At 37.0% G+C, this 23,243-nt stretch overlaps 1 protein-coding gene across 3 annotated transcripts in view; it reads right to left on the bottom strand.

Moving 5' to 3' along the window:
- The window catches only part of RBMS3 (RNA binding motif single stranded interacting protein 3), a 1,456,421-nt gene that overhangs the window by 1,151,987 nt on the left and 281,191 nt on the right, over window positions 1-23,243 (bottom strand). For all 3 annotated transcript variants that reach the window (XM_074405764.1, XM_074405765.1, XM_074405763.1), the window contains one exon: window positions 5,526-5,594. In XM_074405764.1, coding sequence (XP_074261865.1) covers window positions 5,526-5,594 — 69 coding nt within the window. The remainder of the gene's footprint in view (window positions 1-5,525; window positions 5,595-23,243) is intronic.

Below are 23,243 nucleotides of genomic sequence, written 5' to 3'. Positions count from 1 at the left end.
AAATTAGATCTCTGTCTCTTATCATATATGAAAATCAAATCAAAATGAATTAGAGACTTAAATCTAAAATCTTAAGCTATGACACTACTGAAAGAAAACATTGCAGAAACTCTCCAGGACATTGGACTAGGCAAAAGTTTCTTGAGTGATGTAAGTGTAGACAATCAAAAAAATGGACAAATGGGACCACATCAAGTTAAAAAAGCTTTTGCACAGCAAAAGCAACAACAAAGTAAAGCATCAACCCACAGAATGGGGAAAAACATGTCCAAACTGTCCATCTGACAAATTATTAATAACCAGAATATATAAGTAGCTCAAACATCTCTATAGGAACATCTCTGTAAGTAGCTCAAACATCTCTACAGGAAAAAAATAATAATCCAAGTAAAAATTGCCAAAATATCTGAATAGACATTTCTTAAAAGAAGACATACAAATGGCAAATGGGCATATGAAAGGTGCATGGTGTCACTGATTATCAGAGACATGCAAATCAAATAGACAGTAAGATTAGTCTTACTCTAGTTAAAATGGCTTTTATCCAAAAACAGACAATAAAAAATGCTGGTGAGGATGTGGAGAAAGGAAACCTCATATACTGTTGGTGGAAATGTAAATTAGTACAACCACTATGGAGAATAGTTTGGAGGCTCCTCAAAAAACTAAAAACAGAACTACCACATGATCCAGGAATTTCACTGCTAGGTATATACCCAAAGGAAAGAAAATAGTATATTGAAGAGATATTTGCATTCCCATGTTTATTGCAGTACTATATACAATAGCCCAAAACTGGAAGCAGCCTAAGTGTCCATCAACAGATGAATGGATAAAGAAAGTGTGGCATACTACACAATGGAGGTCTATTCAGCAATAAATAGGAATGAGATTCAGTCATTTGCAACAACATGGATGCAACTGGAGGTCATTGTGTTAAGTGAAACAAGCCAGGCATAGAAAGAAAAACTTTGTATATTGTCCGTTATTTGTGGGAGCTACAAAAAATGAAAACAATTGAACTCATGGATATAGAGAATGATGATTATCTGAAGCTGGGAAGGCCAGTGTGGCTGAGGGGAATTGGGGGTGGTTAATGGATACAAAAATGTAGTTAGAAAAAATAAGACTTAGTATTTGAGAGCACAACAGGGTGGCTACAGTTAAAAATAATTTATTATACATATAAAAATACTGAAAAGATCATGACTGGATTGTTTCTTTGTTTATAACACAAAGAAAGGATAAATGCTGAAAGCAATGGACACCTCATTTACCCTGATGTGATTATTAGGTATTGTACACCTGTATCAAAATATCTCATGTACCCCATAAATACAGGAGCCTACTAGGTATCCACAAAAATTAAAAATTAAAAAAAATTGTTATTTTATTATTCTGGTCAGGTTCTCAAATACATGAATACAAGTATCAGGTAGGACAGTGTGGGCCTTCCCTTTTTATATACAATTACATAAATCATGTGTATGTGCATAAAGTAGCTGTCTAAACTAGAGGGCTTGGAGCCAGCTCCTTAACGAAAATAGTTCACAGAATATCAACATCAGATGTGATGACGTGACTTCATATCTGTAACTCAACAAAATGAAAACGAGACTACTTCCTCATTATGTTTAAGCAGATAGTCAGTTCTCTCATCCATAAAATACTCCATATTTATCATAGAGATATTGGGAAGATTACATGATAGAGTGCAAAGAAATTAGCAGGGATCACATAGTAAATGTTCAATAAATGTTAGCTATGATGATAATGAATATGAAGGCATGGTGATTTTATTAATTCTCATACCAGTACACTTCTATAAACAGGAAGGTTTCTGCCTATGAACTGACTTACTCATTACTGTATCTATGTTGTGTCCATCTGAGGTTTACAAACAGTATTCTAAAAACAAATAGAACAAGATCCACTTGAACTCTGGTGAATATAAATCCATAACTCAGCAACATGGATAAAATTGGTTATCAGTATGTTAAGTAAAATAAGCCAAGCATGAAATGCCAATACCACATATTGTTACTCATATGTGGGAATTGAAAAAGTAGTTCTCATGAAGATAGAGAGTAGGATGGTGGTTACCAGAGGCTGAGAAGGAAAAAAGGGAGGAGAATGCTAAACTTGGTTAATGGATATAAAAATGAATTTGAATAGAATGAATAAGTTCTGGCATTTGATAGTATAGTAGGGAAATTATAGTTAACAATAACTTATCATGTATTTCAAAATAGCTAGAAGAGAGAATTGTAATGCTCCTAACACAAAGAAAAAATAACTATTTGAGGTGATGGATATCCTATTTACCCTGATTTTATTATACATTGTATACATGTATCAGAATATCACATGTACCCTCAATATATGTACAACTATGATATATTAATAAAAGAAAAAAAAACAAGAACAGATATATATTAATATTTGCTCAAGATGGATGGTGGATGCAAAAGAGCTCATTACTCAATTTTACTTCACTTATTTTATTGTACACCTAAAAATTTCTGTAATAAAGTATTGTAAATGTTTTTAAAAAATCCATGACTCAATTAAAAAAAAAATGTTCTGCAGGTGCCAAAAGTCAAAGGAGGACATAGGAGCTGGAATCTGGGATTGAGTTGGCAGTTATGTTTTCCACCCTAGGCTGCGAATTTGTGTAGGTAATTTTCAAAGACTGAAGCTGATAAGCTTATTTATTGCAAACACAAAAGACAAAGTTCCTTCTAATAAACACAAATTTAAAAGGGGCGGATTAGAATATGAGTAACAAAGAAGAATAATTATTCTGCGTGGAATAGGGGTGTACATGGATTACTACCCACCAGGCCAGCTCAGAAGAATAAATCTCAGAGGTTTTGGCAGCTGTGAGGCTGTGATCCTGTAAATATTCACACATTTCTAAAACAAACGCCATTGTTACAAGAGCAAAAGAATGAAGTGCGTATGTCGCGTAGGTGTATCAGTCAGTAAACAGCTGAAAAGCTGTCAGAGAAACAGAGACCATACTAGGCAGTCCAAGACAAGGAATTTAATAAAGGGAACCATTTACAAGGGTGTTGTAAGTACTCAAAAGTCAACAGGTGAAGGAAGCTGCTACCTCCCTTCGGGCTGAGAGGACAAAGGGGATTTCCTCTAGAGGCTAGAAAACAGGGTTGTCTCACAGGAGTTAGTCTATCCAGACCCCAGACAGATATTACTCAAAAGCAGACAGAGAGGGAAATAAATATCCTGTGTTTTTCCTTCCTCTTTCCTAACTCCCAGTAAGGTTAGGAGTGCCTATTCGGCCGTCAGTTAGCAGGGGAGCCTGCAAAGGCAGATGTCAAGGAGTGGCCATTGAATGCATCTACAAGCAAAGGAGCCAAAGTCCAGCACAACAGGCAGTTGCCAAGAAAACTTAAGAAATATAAAGAACTGTACCACCCATTTCATTCAGAATAAAAGGGAACCCCCAATACCAAAGAGATGACACCAATACTAGTTTTAGACAGAGTACCATTTGGAAACGCCACCCAGTTATGTCCAACAATGAAAAAGACACAGCGAAGGTTGAAAATCCCCCAACATAACCACAGTTCTTCCAATAAGTGAGAAGGTATAAAGGAAACCCACTTTTAGTACCTATTCCACTCTTGAATTTGACAGACCTGTAAGTATTCAAAGAGAAAACATTGAGAAACGTATATGAAATAGTCAACACTTTATTTTGCCTAGTGTATTTAAAATGACACAGATCCTGTCCAATATGTTTAGACTTTTATAAAAATAAAGGTAATTTTATTAAGGACCACTGTGTCTTCACTTTTCTCATTATTGCATCATGTGAAGAGTTTTCCAGGACCAGCACAGATTCACAAAATAACAACATGAAATTATCTCACTGGGAAGTTCCCCAAACGATCTTATTGACTTATAAAATTAAGTTCTGGGAAAATAACATAGAATTCTAGAAACAACTAATTCATATATTCTTGCACAGTATAATCTCTGGGTTTTGCTTTTCTTAGATCATAAAGATTAAACTAAAATATCTCCTGGGGCTTTTTCAAAGTAGGTGCAGAGATGTGAGTAGTGACTTGCTCAATTCAATCCCTAGAAAGTCTGACAATAGAAATCAGAAATTCCACCAATTCATATCCAACTGTAGATTTTCAGATTCTGTTCAATCTGTAGGAAGTACATGAAATGTGGATATTTAAAGCAATTTCTGTTTATGGGGGCCATTGCCCCTCTTGCACCACCTGCTTTCTTGGTTCACAGTCATCAAGCAATACATCCTTTTAAGTTACCAGAACCTATGGCATCCACACAAAGCTGATGCCAATGGAAGCAAAGCCATCACATCAACGTCTTCTTTTTACCAACCAATTTAAAGTCAAAATAGCTACTAGGATAAAATATTGCATAGTGGTAGAATGTATACTTCATATTAATTTTCTTTACTGCTGTTTTATTGACAAATGTCAATTTGTAATTGCAAAAAGAAAAATGATTTAAAAGAACATAAAAAAGAGTTCTTATATCACACTGCTATTGGCGTAAGTTAGCACCCATGCTAAATTTCAACAAACAGTTAATCAAATAAGAGGAGTGGGGAGTGAATATAAACCATTTATAATGTGCCTTCCTACAAGTACTGCAAAAGCTGAAGTGACCTGAAAAGTCACTTGGTTAGAGGTAATTCTAAACAAAGGAAAACGAGTTTTTAAATTCTTGGTCTCATAACTAGCAGGTGATTCGAAGTCATATTGTACTCAGCTTTTAGAGTCTGAAGTTAGTGTTCTCTGACCATGTGGCTTCAAAAAGCAGAAGACTTGACCACACAGAAGCCCATGTGGTCACAGTGTGTCCCCTGTAAAAATGCTCACTAACAGAAAAGATCTGGTTTTCTTTACACAGAGATATAACATTGCTCTGCTGGCTTAACTTACCCTTTAGGCAAATAACATTCCGTATTAATTGACCTGTGTAGAGGCTGTTAATCAGCCTGAATAATTAGGCAAAAAAGTGATTCTTTGTAAAATTAGTACCTTTCCTAAATATATTGGTGCATAAACTCATAGAGAGAGACACCATGTACCACAGATTCATGTAAATACACATGGGTGCCTATACAATTTTCTAGAATAAAAAGAACAGGAGAGAAAATATTTTGTTAAATATAAACATTGCAAAATTAACTTCCAGTAGTTGCTGGATTAATTTTATCTATGCTATTCACTGTGGAGGGTTTTGAACATGGAACCTCAGCACCTTTCAAGCTCCTACCTTCCTGTCACCATCACCTTCACACAGCCCTGACTTCAAACTTGATGCAGATAAAAGTAACTAGTGATGAACGAACTGTCCAGCCCTTTGTCAAGAGAGGACACATTTGAGGTGAGAATAGACCAGAGCCCAGACGCTTCCATACTTGCCCAGCAAAAGAAAACAGAAAAAGAAAAAAAATGAAGTTCAAGCACACTTCAAGGAAAACAAGCATGTCAAGCTTCTTAAAACGAGCCTATTACCTGATGTGGCTGTGAACTGGACCATCTGCTATAGGAAGGAGCACCTGAAGACTTGTTGGCTGAAGTTCTCTGAGGGGAAAAAAAAAAAAAAATTCCTGCTGTAATACAAGCGGAATACACTTTATGTTTCTCTAAACAAATTATTTACTCAGTGTCTACAGTTTCAAGAATGAACACATCTTAAATTCTGTCTAAACTTAATCTCTTTCATTTCTTTTAGAACATATTCTCCTCAGCAAGTATAATAATATGGATACTATCACCAAAATATAGGCAGCCAAGTCTCAATTTGTGTAAGTTATTTGATGTGGTACAAGTCACCGAAGCTCTCTCCGTCTCAGTTTTTCTTGTATGACACTGGAATAATATATATATATATATATTTTTTGAGATGGAGTCTCACTTTGTCACCAGGCTGGAGTGCAGTGGCACAATCTCGGCTCACTGCAACCCCTGCCTCCCGGGTTCAAGTTGATTCTCCTGCCTCTGCCTCCCAAGTAGCTGGGACTACAGGTGCACACCACCACACCTGGCTAATTGTTTTATTTTATTTTAGTAGAGACAAGGTTTCATCATGTTGTCCAGGATGGTCTCCATGTCCTGACCTCATGATCCACCTACCTCAGCCTCTCAAAGTGCTGGGATTACAGTGGCTGGCCAGAATAATAACTTTTATATCACAGGATTCTTGTGAGTCTCAAATTTAATAGATATGAAACACTCGGTAAAGAGCTATGCACTTATAAAGTATTAATTCAACAAGCAGAAAACAAGCCACCTAAGTTCCCATTTGAAACAAAACTGGTATACAAATGTGCGAGTTAATAAATGAGGTTATTTGAGAGTCAGTTATTTTTGTTATAAAGAGATCCTCCATCTCAGGAAAGACCTGACTACATCATGGCTACCACATTTGTGGGCTTGTAAAATGCCACAAGCTAAAGTAGACAAGCTGACCTAAAACCATTCCTGACAGCATTTTTCTGTGTCTGCTTCCATCATAGAAACTAGAAAGCTAACTTTCTCAGTGTTTCATCCCTCTAGGAATGATAACATGGCACAGCTCTGGCCAATGAGACATGAGTATAATTCCTCTGGGGGGAGTTCTAGAAAACTCTGTTTTCCTGGTGAAAGGGAAAGGAGAAGGCATGTACCATCCCATCACTCTTCTCTAAATGCTGATATGCTCCATGGAGCTAGAGCAATCATTCTGTAACTACGAGGAAAAAGCCAAGAGCAGAGCAGACAGGCTGCCCCTAATCTTGTTGAGCAGCTGAAGCAAAGCTTCAGGCTGGTACTTTTGCCTAAATCCTCCTTGTATAAATGACCATAATCACATTTTCTGTTACTTGCAGAGTTTAATGATATACTCTCCTCTCTCATTCAAATTAAGAGTCAAATTATAGGAATTTGATTCATCAGAAACTTGTGGATGCTTTAGGCAGAAAAGAACAGAATGACAGAGGCATGAAGATGTGAAAGCGATTGGTGTGCTTGGAAAATTATCAATAGAGCAATACCATACTGCCAGTTCTTGTATTCACCATCACTGTGTTCCATCTGCCTTTCAGGATTCCTATGTGATTCTGTGCTGGCCTTTGCTGATTCTGACAGCTTTCCTGAAACTCCGCCACAGAGAGGCTGGCATGGTGGATAAATGCTGTGTTATGCCAGCTCAGTTCGACTTTCCTCTAGCATCTGCCCATCTGAGAAGGCAGGGCTGGGTTTAACTCTCAGGCCTTCCCAATCCTTCCTACCCCACTGAGGTTAATGAGATTGGACCCTAGAACAAAGTGTGAGAAAGTATTTTGGTTTTTAACATAGATAAAGGAAGAACTAAGAAGGTAGTAGCTAGAAGTTAAACCAAAAGATTAACCATATTTCATTAGTGAGACACAACATGAATGAACTTCAAATTTATCAGATTCTACTGCTAAATGATCATGTACCTTCCTGGATATTCATTTACCTAATTCTGAAATAAGGTTAAATTAAATGGTCTTCATACTCATTAACCCAGCACCAAATCTGTACAATTTAATGATTTTACACTTTTAGAATGTTTAAATGATTACTAATAGAGTGGCAATAGCGAATTTCCATGGAAATATTAGATTCCTTTCAATTTTTTATTATTATACTACAAGTTCTTAGATACATGTGCAGAAGGTGCAGGCTTGTTACATAGTTATACGCATGCCATGGTGCTTTGCTGCACCCATCAACCCATCATCTACATTAGGCATTTCTCCTAATGCTATTTCTCTCCTAGCTCCCCAACCCCAAAACACCCCAGTGTGTGATGTTCCCCTCCCTGTGCCCATATGTTGTCATTGTTCAACTCCCACTTATGAGCGAGAACATACAGTATTTGGTTTTCTGTTCCTGTGTTAGTTTGCTGAGAATTATGGTTTCCAGCTTCATCCATGTCCCTGCAAAGGATATGAACTCATCATCTTTTATGGCTGCATAGTATTCTATGGAGTATATGTGCCACATTTTCTGTATCCAGTCTGTTAGTGATGGGCATTTGGGTTGGTTCCAGGTCTTCTCTGTTGTGTATAGTGCTTCAATGAACATGTGTGTGCATGTGTCTTTATAGTAAAACGATTTATAATACTTTGAGTATATATCCAGGAATGAGATTGCTGGGTCAAATAATATTTGTTTCTGGAGCCTTGAGGAATTGCCACACTATCTTTCCCAATGGTTTAACTAATTTACACTCCCACCAACAGTGTAACAGTGTTCCTATTTCTCCACATCCTCTCCAGATTCTATTGTTTCCTGACTTTTTAATGATTGCCATTTAAATGGCATGTGGTTTTGATTTACATTTCTCTAATGACCAGTGATGATGAGCTTCTTTTCATATGTTTCTTCACCACATAAATGTCTTTGAGAAGTGTCTGCTCATATTCTTTGCCAACTTTTTGATGAGGTTGTTTTACTTGTAAATTTGTTTAAGTTCCCCATAGATTCTAGATATTAGCCGTTTGTCAGATGGATAGATTGCAAACATTTTCTTTCATTCTGTAGGTTGCCTATTCACTATAACGATAGTTTCTTTTGCTGTGCAGAAGCTCTTTAGTTTAATAGATCCTATTTGTCAATGTTGGCTTTGTTGCCATTGGTTTTGGTATTTTAGTCATGAGGCCTTTGCCTATGCCTATATCCTGAATGATATTGCCTGGGTTTTCTTCTAGAGAGTTTATGGTTTTAGGTCTTATGTTTAAATCTTTAATCCATCTTGAGTTAATTTTTGCATAAAGTGTAAGGAAGGGGTCCAGTTTCAGTTTTCTGCATATGGCTAGCCAGTTTGCCCAACACCATTTATTAAATAGGGAATCCTTTCCCCATTACTTTTGTCAGGTTTCTCAAAGGTCACATGGGTGTAGATATGTAGCATTATTTTTGAGGCTCTATTCTGTTCCATTGATCTATGTATCTGTTATGGTACCAGTATCACGCTGTTTTGCTTACCATAGCCTTGCAGTGTTGTTTGAAGTCAGGAAATGTGATGACTCCAGTTTTGTTCCTTTTGCTTAGGATTGTCTTTGCTATACAGAATCTTTTTTGGTCCCATATGAAGTTTAAAATGGTTTTGTCTGATTCTGTGAAGAAAGTCAATGGTAGCTTGATGGGGACAGCATTGAATCTATAAATTTCTTTTGACAGTATGGTCATTTTCATGATATTGATTCTTCCTATCCATGAGCATGGAATGTTTTTCCATTTGTGTCCTATTTCCTTGAGCACTGGATTGTAGTTCTCCTTGAAGAGGTACTTCACATGCCTTGCAAGTTGTATTCCTGGGTATTTTATTCTCTTTGTAGCAATTGAGAATGAGAGTTCACTCACGATTTGGCTTTCTATTATGGATATAAAGGAATGCTTGTGATTTTTGCACATTGATTTTGTATCCTGAGATTTTGCTGAAGTGGCTTATCAGCTTAAGGAGATTTTGGGCTGAGACTATGGGGTTTTCTAAATATACAGTCATCATCTGCAAACAGAGACAACTTGACTTCCTCTCTTCCTATTTGAATACCCTTTACACTTCTTTCTCTTGTCTAATTGCCCTAGCCAGAATTTCCAATACTATGTTGAATAAGAGTGGTGAGAGAGGGCATCCTTGTCTTATGCCAGATTTCAAAGGGAATGCTTCCAGCTTTTGCCCATTCAGTATGATATTGGCTGTGGGTCTGTCATAAATAGCTATTAATATTTTGAGATACATTCCAACAATACCTAGTGTATTGAGAGTTTTTAGCATGAAGGGGCATTGAATTTTATCAAAGCCTTTCGGCAACCAGTGAGACAATCATGTGATTTTTATCACTGGTTCTGTTTATGTGACAGATTACGTTTATTGATTTGTGTATGTTGAACCAGCCTTGCATCCCAGAGATATTGTTTTTAAAAATACCAAATAAATGTGTTCTTAAACCTCAGTTAACTACGAAATGTTAATAATTCAATATAGCCCCTTAATTGCATATTTTATGGATTTCAGCTTCCCTGAACTCTTAGAAAGGGACTGTGAGCTGGTTTTCCAGCCTAATAATCTTGGCTTTAGCAAAGACTCTCTCTCTAAATCATAAGATTTTGGAATTCACTATCAGACTAATTTTTGAGACGTCATGTTTTGAGAACATACCTCATCATTGTTTAAAGCCACACTATGAATTTCTGAAATTGTAACTATAAATTTTACCTTAAATATCAGGAAAAACAAGGTTTTGGTTTCTTTAAATCAAAATAAAATTATAGTAACCAAAGTCAAGATACAAGCGCTGACATTCAAAACATATTTTAAAGAAAAGTGAGATGTGTGGCCTGCAGCATATGATCCAAGTTATCAAGTAATCTTGAAATGGGAAGTGCAAAAGATGGGCACTTATGGATTTGACTGCACTAATAACTCAATATGAAATGCACATCTGTCGCTCCTAAGAAGGGTCACAATACTTGCATGCCCACAGGTAACTTTTTTCTAAAGGTCACACTGCATTTCAGCATTGACTCAAGTATAATTAACTTTATAATGGCAATTGCATCTATTGTCATTCACACACTTCATGTCCTTTCTATAGCTAAGGATAAATGTGAAAGGCAGGAGTTAAACAACAAAATAACTGATCAACATTAATTACAAATTTAAGGACATGGCAATGTTCAGAATTGTGTGGTGTCTGTCATGGATGTGACTATTAAAAAATCAATCTCGTATCACAAATCATAATATCTGGTTGTGTTTCCTTGATGTGTTTTTGAAAACAAAAACAAAAACAGAACTAGCCATAATACATGGTTTGGGTGTCAGCTTAGACAAAAATAAAATTACCTGACAAACTAGCTAAGAAATTGTTTATATCCTAATTTTACTCCTACTAGTGTTCTTAGCAACCAGTGGTTAATCAAAGAGCAGTACCCAGAATAATGAGCCACTCTGGTTGAAAATGCAAATTATCTGACCCCAGGAATTTACAAATCTCTGGGAGTAGGATCCAACAATTTGCACTTTAAGAGGCTCTTCAAATGATTCACACTAAATTTTAGAAGCAAAGAAAAATTCCAGAATAATCCCAACACACCCATCTACAGCCACAGGCATTCATTGAAGGACAAGGTCCCAAGTATATTATTGATAACAATTTTCTCTAAGCAGATAAATTGAACACTCAAACTCCAGAGAAATGGTTAAGGAAATTGTGCGAAGTCACTCAGGAAAAAAGTATCTGGTTTTTAATCTACTGATATAGATTGAACTTTGAACTACAATCCAATTAAATGGTTAAATAAGGGATTTAGTTCTGATACCTCAGCCCATCCCACCTCCCTGGGAAAACCCCAAAATCAAGAATGGCTGCTGCCTTTCTGATTTGTTTCCAACACATCAGTTCTTACCCCTTATCAAAACTCTTATCACACTGTCCTATAATTGCCTTCTAAATGCAGCTCCCTCTTTAGAGAATACATTCACAAAGCTATGGTAAGGGGTGGGAGTGCCAGCTGGGGCTGGGTCTTATTTACATGTAACCAGGCATGTCTGTGCCTGGAATTTAGTAAGTTCCCAGCGAACATCAAACTAATTAATTAACAGCTTCAGTAAACAACCCTGTTTACCTTTGGCACATATCAACAGGAGACAGCTTCAACAGGGAGAGTGGTGATGGAAGTGGCATTCTTGAGGGCAAGTATGCACTACAGATGGTGAAATTAGAGAGTCCCCATAGCTTCTGTAATTTCTTAGCAAGTGTAGCACCATTGGCCTAGACTTCAAAATATTAGCATGGGGAGCTCTGTAATATGGCTTATTAGAAAACACTATTTGCGGCCGGGAGCGGTGGCTCAAGCCTGTAATCCCAGCACTTTGGGAGGCCGAGGCGGGTGGATCGCGAGGTCAAGAGATCGAGACCATCCTGGTCAACCTGGTGAAACCCTGTCTCTACTAAAAATACAAAAAATTAGCTGGGCATGGTGGCACGTGCCTGTAATCCCAGCTACTCAGGAGGCTGAGGCAGGAGAATTGCCTGAACCCAGGAGGCGGAGGTTGCAGTGAGCCGAGATCGCGCCATTGCACTCCAGTATGGGTAACAAGAGCGAAACTCCATCTCAAAAAAAAAAAAAAAGAAAAAGAAAAAAGAAAACACTATTTGCAAAAGCTGCTAGGGTAAGACATAAGGAAAATGACAGTCATCACTTTAAAGTCGACAGTGTTGGTTAATGGACACATGTGTCTCAGGAATACTGTGGAATAACTCTGAACGAACTAAATGATCTACAAAAGCTAGCAGGAGCTAGAAATCAAAGAAATGTTGAGACTAAAATGTTTACCCTACTTTGAATCTTCTCTTTCTCTTCCTCAGGCTGGTAAAGCTTGTGGAAATCCAGGTACTTTATGTCAAAAAGGAGGGAGTACAGGAGTAAGAGCGTATAGGACATTTTGGTGACAGAGCATGTAGAGGGTGCTATTAGGAAGATCCTTTTTAACAGGGTGTTCTGTTAAACAAAGGAAGAAGAGCCAGTGTTGTGCCGAAGCCTGGAACACAGACCAAATTCAATGGCAATTTAGAGTTGAGGAGCAATGCCAGCTGCTGCAGGGAGACTGCCAGCCAACCAGGCAGCCACGGTCCTCCATCCCACAACTGTCCTTTGCTTGGCCAGCTTCTCCCAAATCTAGCTGCCAGTCACCGTAAGAAACTTTGGGAACATGCACATTTTGCAGTAACTAGAGTTTTTCCTGGTATTACTGCATGAAGCCTTGAGCATATTTGAAGAAAGAAAAATGAAAAACCAATAGTGTTGAAAGGTGCCAAATGAACATCTGCATTTAATACCTTAGCATAAAAAGTCATTGACAAATATGATCCAGGATGCAACACGATGTGCTCAGACAAACTGAACTCTGGATGGCAGACCTAAGTTTTGGGATATTAATTTTGGCTGGAAAAAAACATACTTCCAACTCCAATGAAGTGAATCATGCAAGAAACAAGACCAAAAAAGCAAATGACCTAGACAGCAGTGAGATTTTTAATAAGCAAGATATGGACAGCTGACTAAAAAATTATTCTTCCAAGGTAAGAAAGTTTGTAAACTGTTAAGTAATAAGACTCTACCCATGTTGACCTAAATAATAAGTAGCTATACAAATCACAAGTACTCATACTAGGCAAACTAAGAAAAGGAAACTGATACAGAAAAAGAAGATAGAGTGAAGTTCTGGACTTCCTTTATCAGTTTTGCTATTAAAAGAACGGCATGAGGCTGGCCATGGTGGTTCACGCCTGTAATCCCACCACTTTGGGAGGACGAAGCAGGCAGATCACGAGGTCAGGAGACCAAGACCATCCTGTCTAACATGGTAAAATCCTGTCTCTACTAAAAATACAAAAAATTAGCTGGGCATGTTGGCAAGTGCCTGTAGTCCCAGCTACTCGAGAAGCTGAGTCAGGAGAACCGCTTGAACCTGGGAGGCGGAGGTTGCAGTGAGCCAAGATCATACCACTGCATTCTGGCCTGGCCACAGAGCGAGACTCCATCTCAAGAAAAAAAAAAAAAAAAAAAAAAAAAAAAAAAAAAAAAAAAAAAAAAAGAACAGCATAATTTCCTCATTATCGCTGTGATATTCTGGAACAAATATTCCAATAAGTGTTGCTATAACAATAAATCTTCAGCATTTATCGAGAGCATACGCACTTAGTGTCCAGGAGATACACAAGAAACAGTCTCTACCCTACCCATTCTTTATAAACACAATCATGAACTAATTTCCCTCAGTTTAATAAGAAATTATTGAGCTTAGTTATGAAACTCAAGAACTCTAGATTCATTTCACTCAGCCAAGGAGTTCCATCACTTAGCACTGTGGAGACTCTTCCAACAATTGGGAAAGAAATGCTGTATAAAAACTGACCTAAATGTTTCCAGTTTTAATAAAGCCCCAGATCATTAAAGCTATAACAAGCAGCTCACATATTCTTTATCTCTTTTTAATGCCAAACAATCTTTGGTAATTTTTTTCATGATTAAATCAATCCGTTTTATTTAACCTTTCTCAGTGAGCCCTAGTTTCCAGCCTTTCAACCATTTCACTGCCCTCCACTGGACCGCCTCCCAAATCTCCATGTTCCTCCTTCTGAAATCTGCAATTGGACAAGTTACTCATTGTGCCTCATTCCAATACAAAATGCAAAACAAAATAAATCTAAGCTAGCCTCAGCACAAATATAAAAGGGAGAAAATCTCAATACAATTAAGCAGCAAAGATTGATTTAGTAACTATATTCAGTAGGCTCTGCTCCTTGGTTTTATTTATTTTCCAGTGAGAGAGGAGAAATAAATGAGTCTTGTTTAAGGAGACCTAACCAAGCCTTTGTGCTTTGCTTATAAAAAACAGATGTGGAATAATAGAGACTCCATCTTCCTCTAGGAGTTAAAATACAGCACGTATTTACTGAAATCCAAATGGTCCTCCCAGAGATTTTATTTGTTTGTTCTTTGAACCTCACTCCAATTTAACTTCACAAGCATTTTGTTGCATATCTAATGTCTGCAAGGGACTCTGTTAGCAACAGGGGTTACAGAGATGCTGTGTTCTCCTCTGAGGTTTTTACCTCCCTACCCATGTTGACCTAAATAATAAGTAGCTACACAAATAAGTAGCTACTCTGCACCAAAGAACTACAAGTAAGCCTAATATCATCAGTCTTTATTCCATTACCCTGTTATAATTTTTTCACAGAAACTATCACTATTAGAAATTATCTTGTTCATATATTTGCTTTGTTTGACATTGTTCATGTCCCACATGAGAATCTAAGTACCAGGAGACCAGGGTTACCTTTCTTTTTTAACCATCACTTTTACCAGTAACAATGTTTCAGTATATATGAGATAAACAAAATAATGAATGAAGAGACTCAGTTCTTACCCTCAAAGAGGTTACAGCCCAGTGAGGGAGGTTAACACATACATAACTCTACCACAGGAAAGAATATATAATTGCTAAGAGCATATAATTACAATAATTTTTCTTAAGTGTTATGGGTGCACTGTGAGAGATTAAGCCCATTTAAGAGATTCTTGTAGAAAGACTATGGTCAAGATATGGCAGTCACTGTACTTAGCTATTTTAAATGTGCAGTTAGCTAGAATCCACATGCCAAGACCATAGCATACGCAGGCTGTGCACATTGCATACTGCTTGAGGGAGCCATTCATAAACTAAAAAATACTATACATTGGTATATTACAACACTCTTCCAGCAGATGTAAAGTTCCTTGCTGTAATAAAATTGGCATATGAGCACAATTTTCCAACCAGTAGAAGTAAAATATCTTGGAAAGGGCACCTTTTTCTCATTTCTAAAAAGGTGCCCTGTGGGCTATCAATGGTCTTACATGTGGAGGGTTGACTCTGGGTTCATGTAAGACATTAGACCCAACTTGCTAACCTTGGGCTTTGAGTGTCCAAGGTCAGAGGGAGGAAGGAAAGGCACAAGAGGTTTCATCACAGACACTGATTTAAACAACCAGAATGTGATAGCCGGGTTCTAAGGTTGCCTCCCACGACCCCTGCTTTCTGGCATTCACTCCTCTCTGTAGTCCCCTCCCATATTATTTGACCAATAAAATACAGTAAAAATGATGGTATGTCATTTCTTAACTATGATAGAAGAGACTAATGTTTCCACCTCGGGTATGCTCTCTCTTAAATCATTTACTCTGGGAGAAGCTACATCATGGGTCACCCTGTGAGGAGTCCCATATGTTGAGGAATTGAAGCCTTTTATAAACAGCTGCATGAGTGAGCTTGAAAGCTGATACTTTGGCCCGTCAAGTCTTCTGAGACGGTAGTACTAGCTAATGGCTTGACTGTAGTTGTAAGAGAGACACTGGGCTGGAACCACCTCCCCAATCTACACTCAGAAACTAGGTAAGATAATGTTGCTTCAGGCTGTTAATTCTTGGGGTAATTTGTTATCTACAGCAATAGATAACTAACGCAACTTATTAGCAGAAACACTATTCACCTTAACTATGATACAAGTAAATGTCTGTAGAAAGCATATGGCATCCTGTGAACCATTCCTAGGGGAGAAAAAGACATTCTTCTTTTGAAACACAGAAAACAGGAGTTTGAGGATTTTCCCCCTTTAGGTCTTTTGAGAAAAATTAACGCCCTGAATTTTCATTGTTATTTAACATGTCTTGTAGTCACTTTCTTCAAGGAGACAGAACCAGACATAAGTCCCTGAAGACATGAGCACAAGGTAACCTCCAGCTCCCTTTCTGCACAAAACTAAAAACAGTGAGCAGGATGCTCAGTAAATAAATGATAAGCTTCCTGTTATTAACTCAACTTGATCTTGCTGCATCTTACAAAAATGAACTGACTTACTTTAGCTACAGGGCTCGATCTGCCAGGCCACATCTTGGGGAAACAGAAATCCTCCTCTACCAGCTGCACTGCAGGGCAGTGTAAGGAGTCCTGCTTTCCAGTTAACAGGAGAAGAAGGTGAGGCATACACAGCACCCATAAGGAAAGCTTGAGCTGACTCACTGTTTCCCAAACTGTGTTATACAGAAACTGGACCCACAGAAGGGACTACTGAAAAATGGTTCTTTTGTCAATTTCAGGCAATACTATACTTTCTAAATGCTCCAATTCAGGGCTCAGCAAATTTTTTCTTTAAGGGGGTCCTACAATAAATATTTTAGGCTTTACAAGCCATATTGTCTCTTTTACAATTACTCAAATTTGCCATAGACAATATACGAACAAATGAGTGTGGCTGTATTCCAATAAAACTTTATTTGCAAAATCATTCTTGGGTCAGATTTCACCCACAGGCTGTTGCTTGTATAGCGTTCTTATCCCTCTCTGGTGTGTTGGGGTATGAGGAAAGCAGGAAAGCTAACACAGAGGACACTGCTCTCTTGAGGAATTTCTGGACATTTTAGCGTATAAAAGACACTGAGAATTTCTGATTCAAAGATCTATTCATGGATCAATCTGTTAAACCCAGTTTCCCAATGTTATTTGTCCAATGAACCTATTTACTTACTTACTTATCTTCTTCCCTCTTTATCTCAACTTACTTACTTATTGAATACCTATTAAACATCTCAGGGATCTGGTCTTCCTTAGAACACACCTGAGTAAGAGAGTTATCTGATTAGCCATGCATCTCTGCCTGTCTTAACAACACGACCCTAACTCTTCAGAGAACGTTTGGAACCTGGAATATCAATGAACACTTTAAACAATACCTGAACTTTCATACAGAGGATTGCTCCAATGGTAGAAAACTTAAAAAATAATTTGCAACTTGTTTATGGAAGATTGATGGAGTGACTGCTTTTCACATTTCCCTAGGTCTACTCCCACTTGAGAATTGAACACTGCTTTTGGAAACTGTGATGTAAAAATCATCATAATAGCAAGTTATGGATTGGATCACTATCTCCAGAAAATGTCAAGACATCAGCATATCTAGAATTGAAAACTTAAAGTTGGATGGGCACGATGGCTTATGCATATAATCCCAGCAATTTGGGAGGCAAAGATGAGAGGATTGCTTGAGGCCAGGAGTTTGAAACCACCCTAAGCAACATAGCGAGACCCTGACTCTACAAAATAATAATAATAATAGCTGAGCAAAGTGATGCACACTTTTAATTCCAGCTACTCAGGAGGCTGAGTAGACAGGACTGCTTGAGCCCAGGAATCCGAAGCTGCCATGAGCCATGATGGTACCATTGCCCGCCCGCCTAGGCAACAGAGTGAGGCCCTGTCTCCAAAAAAAATACAAATAAACAAACAAAAAACTCAAAGTTGATTCCACTGGCTGAATTTGTGGATTGAAGATTTCCTAGCAAGTGTTTTGGAAACTTATAAAACACACATAGTGGTGTCAGGCATGTTATTTCAAACAAAACAAAATAAATCTTGAATTTCCTCATTAGTCACCCATGATTAAAGGCAATTGCTGCCAAGCAAACCAATCCTGGTACAATGTGGGAGTTGACTAGATTAGGGTATTAATACCAGGAGGCAGGTATTGGAGACCATCTCGGAGAACATTTTGTTTCTCCTAGATACAAGACTAATTATGTGGCATAAATCAAGTCATTTCTGCTCATATGTAAATTGAGAAGATTCAGCTGAAGTCAAACTTTCCATGAATACATAAGTCTTTCTGTATTCATAGATCACATCCTATATTTTCAAGGTGTTTTCATAGTATTACTGTCATGCAGAAGACAGGGTAAGTGGGAAGGATCTGGCCAGAATCTAGCTAGAATACAGTTTCTGGGAACAGAACTACCCCTAACCCAGGATTCCAACCCAATCACTTTTTCCTCAAAGCCATATGAATTCTAAGGAGAGTCTGACCTCCCTGGACTTAAATGCTACCAATGCACCGTAATCCACAAAGCTTTTCAAAGATTGAAAGGGGTAGAGGCATTTGCTGAATTTTAAGTGTGGTTTAATTAACCTCTCATGAAATTAGTGATCCTTCTTTCCATTTCTACTCACAAAGAGACATAAAACTCGCAGGAAGTTTTCCCCTAAAGAGCATGTCCAGAGACACTACGCAGCCTCCACCATCATCCTGGGATTTCCTCCCTCCTCTTTACCTGCACCGTAAAATGAAGTGGGAGGACCAACTTCTCCTCTGCAAAAGTAGCAAGGAATCCCCCTTCAGTTGCAATGAGCTCCCTAACCACTGGCAGTCGTAATGAGGCTCCAACTTGCCCATTTGGCTGTAGGTACCCAGGAAAGCAGAGCCACAGCTCCTGCAATGTATCATCCTCCCTGCTGCCAGGTACAACTGCCCACAGCATAAGTGCTCCTCAAGATGGATGTGCTTACAGGTAGAAAACATTTAAAGTCGTGCTCTATAACTGAATGGAGTATGCCAGAGAGAATGCTTGTATGACTTTACATGGAAATAATCATATAGCTAATCCTTGTGGGCATAAAATGTGCAGAAAAGTTAGAAAAGTATGTCAATTGTTCCCCCTGAAGAAACTAAAGGTTTTATAATTATTAAAGAAACAACTTACTTCTAAAAAACTTTATCTAAAAAAGTAACTGTATACCCTTAAAATACTCATGAGTAAATTGGGGGGAAGTTAATTATTTCAAATGTAGACTTCTGTTTGGTAGAATTTTGTTGCCACCTACATAATTTGAAACTGAAAGAAAGAAAACATGGAGGAGTGACATGAAGTGGAGAATTGAGCCTAATTTTTGGAGAATAAGATTTAGGACCAGCACATGTAAAAGCATTCACAAGCATTAAATGACTCCCCCCACCAAAAAACAGAAAAAAAAAATTAGCTGCTCAATGCAATGTGTATTTAAGCTGAGTGAATTCCAAGAAATTGTGGAAAGGCTGCCCTCTTCAGACACACTATTTTTTTTCTTTTTAAGTTGCTATATTTTTTATATACATTTCTCTATAGAGAAAAATGAAAGATGGCATAAAATATTTTTAATATTTTATACAGTGCTTTAATATGTAAAAGTTAAACAAGTATGTAGAAAAATGTTCTTAAGTACGTGGTTTGCCTGTCTGGACTTGCCTTGAGTATGTATCTTATAAGTATTCTACACAGCTCTTGAAGCATCTAAGCAAGCTTTAGAATCCTGAGTAGTAATTAATTAATGTAGCTGTCTGGGGCCAAAATGTTTACCTCAACTGTCACGTACCTAAGTACATTCAGAATAACCACCTGAATTCACAATAATTGGCTTTCATGTCATTAGAATTTTTAATAGCTAATAGCTATGATGAACTCTGTATTTATTCCACACAAAACTTGTTTTTTTTTTGCTTTATTACTGTCATTTTGAACAACCTAAAATGACAATTAAGAGAGTTCTGTCATAAAGGATGACATTGTGCATATTTGGGACCTTTGGGAGGCACTAATTCTGCTGTCAGCCGAGTTTCCTTAAAATACTCTATGGCAGGTGGTAGAGAGAAGTGAGTGGAAAACTTGATTTGAAACACAACTTGTTTCTCTATATTTCCTGTTCTGAGCTTTCTTTATTCTTTCAAATGCTCACTTTTTCAATGACCAAATGCAAGGTATTAGCCAAAAAAAAAAATAGATTCCGCCAGGCGCGGTGGCTCAAGCCTGTAATCCCAGCACTTTGGGAGGCCGAGGTGGGTGGATCACAAGGTCAAGAGATCGAGACCATCCTGGTCAACATGGTGAAACCCCGTCTCTACTAAAAATACAAAAAAGTAGCTGGGCATGGTGGCATATGCCTGTAATCCAAGCTACTCAGGAGGCTGAGGCAGGAGAATTGCCTGAACCCAGGAGGCGGAGGTTGCGATGAGCCGAGATCGTGCCATTGCACTCCAGCCTGGGTAACAAGAGCGAAACTCCGTCTCAAAAAAAAAAGAAAAAGAAAAAAAAAAAATAGATTCCAAAAAAATACCCAAAAACTAATTTTAATTCTTTATAAGTCTATCCAGAACAAATCTGAGTCCCCTCCTCTCCCCCAAAATAAACTCCAACAAATCAGAAAATGCCACCACTATATTATCTTCTGCAAAAAGGCTAGGAAGAAACTTTTCAAGGTAGCCTCTTTTGCTTTAGAACTACAATGGAAAGAAAAGGTATATAATATGCTCATAAACAGAGGTCATTGGGGAGGGAAATTCTAAACATCATGTTTGAGAAACAGTTGTTTATGAAAATCAAATTGGAGTTTGTAGAAAAATAGTGTGTGCAGAAATGATAACTGTTGATTTACATAATGCTTGGCTATGTAATATACATGTGCATTTTTGCATACAGATGTAAGCATAGGACTTGTTTATAATTTGAGGTGACTGGGCTCAAAGGAAATACATGCCACCACGTTTCTGCTCCGGCTTTTAATATTCAGTTTCATGTATAATTAATAGACTACAATTTTTATGATGGTTAAAATAAGAGTAAATAAATTATGAGGATTTAAAATATCATCCATCTGCCAGAAATACTCAGTTTTTCTTTGAATGGATACTTCACAATTGTCATTCTCGAAGGCATTTCTGGCAGGCTAGCAATTTCTTTGGCTTCTTGTGCTCCCAAATTACTCAGGCCTAAAACTAAGATTGGTAAAGAACCAGACTTCAAACATGACCCCGTGTTTTATATTTACGCATAGCTTAAATTCATAGCATTTGGGCAGAAAAGTCAGCATAGCACCAAATGCTGAGTTTGGATTACACCTATATACTGGGGTAAAATGAGGGAACTCCAAATGAAGCCAAGAGAAGGCACTTTGTACTCTATAAGTAAGGCTTTGAGGTAAAAAGAAGTTAATTACACGTGTCAAAACTTCTGGGATTTCAAATGTAAGCATGTTTGTTTACATAATTAAAATTCTGTGAAATTATATTTTGAACACGGATTCAAATACAAATGCTGCATATGTATGTTTACAACATTATAAACTTGCACCGTTCACATCTAATATAAACTTAAGTAATATCAATTGTTTATTAAGGCAATATATTATATAGTATATATTTATATGCAATATACACTATATAATATGTTTTAACTATAAGTATGTACATATGTATTACTGAGATTTATACATTATAAACACAAGAATATATTTACTTGTGTGTATAATACATAAATATGGCAGTTTCCCCGTATTTGTATATTCAGTCCCATCCTCATCCACTGTTGTCCACAATCTGGAAATATTATATACAATAAGATATTTTAAGAGAGAGAGAGAGACCACATTCACATAATGTTTATTACAGTATATTAATTGTTCTCTTTTATTACTAGTTGTTAATCTCTTATTGTGCTTAATTTACAAATTAAACTTCATCCTATGTATGTATGTATAGGAGAAAACGATATATATATAGTTCTATATATATATAATTATATATACAGATATATATAATTATATATAGTTATATATAAATATAAATATATATGATATAAATATATATAATTATATATCACTATATATAATTATAGAGTTACATATATAGTTATATATATAATTATAGTTATATATAATTATATATAGTTATATATATATAATTTTATATATATATATATTTATATATATAGTTATATATATATGGCTTGATATTATTTATGGTTTCAGGTATCCACTGGGGGTTTTGGAATGTATCCCTGTGGATAAGGGGGACTACTATATTTATAATATACCACATTTGGTATATATTATATATAAATGTAATATATAGTATACATTATATATGCATATTACATAATAATGTAAAATATAATACACCATATATTACATATTATTTATACTATATATTATATTGCTGCATATGTGTACATACAAAACTCCATGTGATATTTAAGAGATTTCTAAAGGTTATCTTAAATGTATGCAATTTCTACTTTCCATTAGGGCACTAGAATATAATCCCTTTTATAAAAGATGATGCCGTTGTTATCTGTTCTTCTCACCAGAGCAGTTCACAAGCCCTTCTCCTCCTGCAGACATGAACTTATCTCTAATATTGTACTCAGGAACCTGATACTCTTTCAGATCTAAAACCTATTAATTTTTTAATCGATATTGACTATTTTGGTCTTGTTCTACTGGCTACTTTAATTCCAAGTTTGTGGGATAATTATTGATGTCTTTATCATAAGTTGAAAGAAAGAGCAAGTCACCCAAGATGTGTGAAACTGAGAGTTAATGGTTAATTCTGGGATGAGCCTGCTTGATGGGCAGGTGGGTACTATAACCAGTGAACCTCACAGCCTCTCCCGGTTTTCTGTGCTTTCCTTAGCAAATATTATGAGGCACCAGATGATTCTTAAGATACCAGCACAATCCTTTTAAAAGGCCCTTGAAACCTCTTCTTCCCTCATATGCACATTAAATAAGCCAGCATTCACACCAATGTCCCCTCACAGATTGGCCATTAAGAGCTACTGTTTCCACAGCACAGATGAATCCCAGGGGAAAACCCACATACAGAAGGATTGTTTCTTGTGATTAACCGGTAGAATAAAAAGGATAAAAACAAAAAAACAGGGCCAGAGTTCAAGCAATGCATAGCCATTTTTCCCACATGAGCAAAATGTTCATAAAAACAAACAGTGCATAGAGCCAATAAGGCAAAATTCAGGCATGGGCTTGGTTTTCTAATCACTCACAAAACTGTGGGAGAAAAGGAAGATGTC

The sequence above is a fragment of the Saimiri boliviensis genome, chromosome 9 (assembly GCF_048565385.1).
Source record: "Saimiri boliviensis isolate mSaiBol1 chromosome 9, mSaiBol1.pri, whole genome shotgun sequence".
Classification (NCBI taxonomy): domain Eukaryota; kingdom Metazoa; phylum Chordata; class Mammalia; order Primates; family Cebidae; genus Saimiri; species Saimiri boliviensis.
Note: the sequence above shows the minus strand (reverse complement) of the source record. Positions and strands in the feature narration are given on the sequence as shown.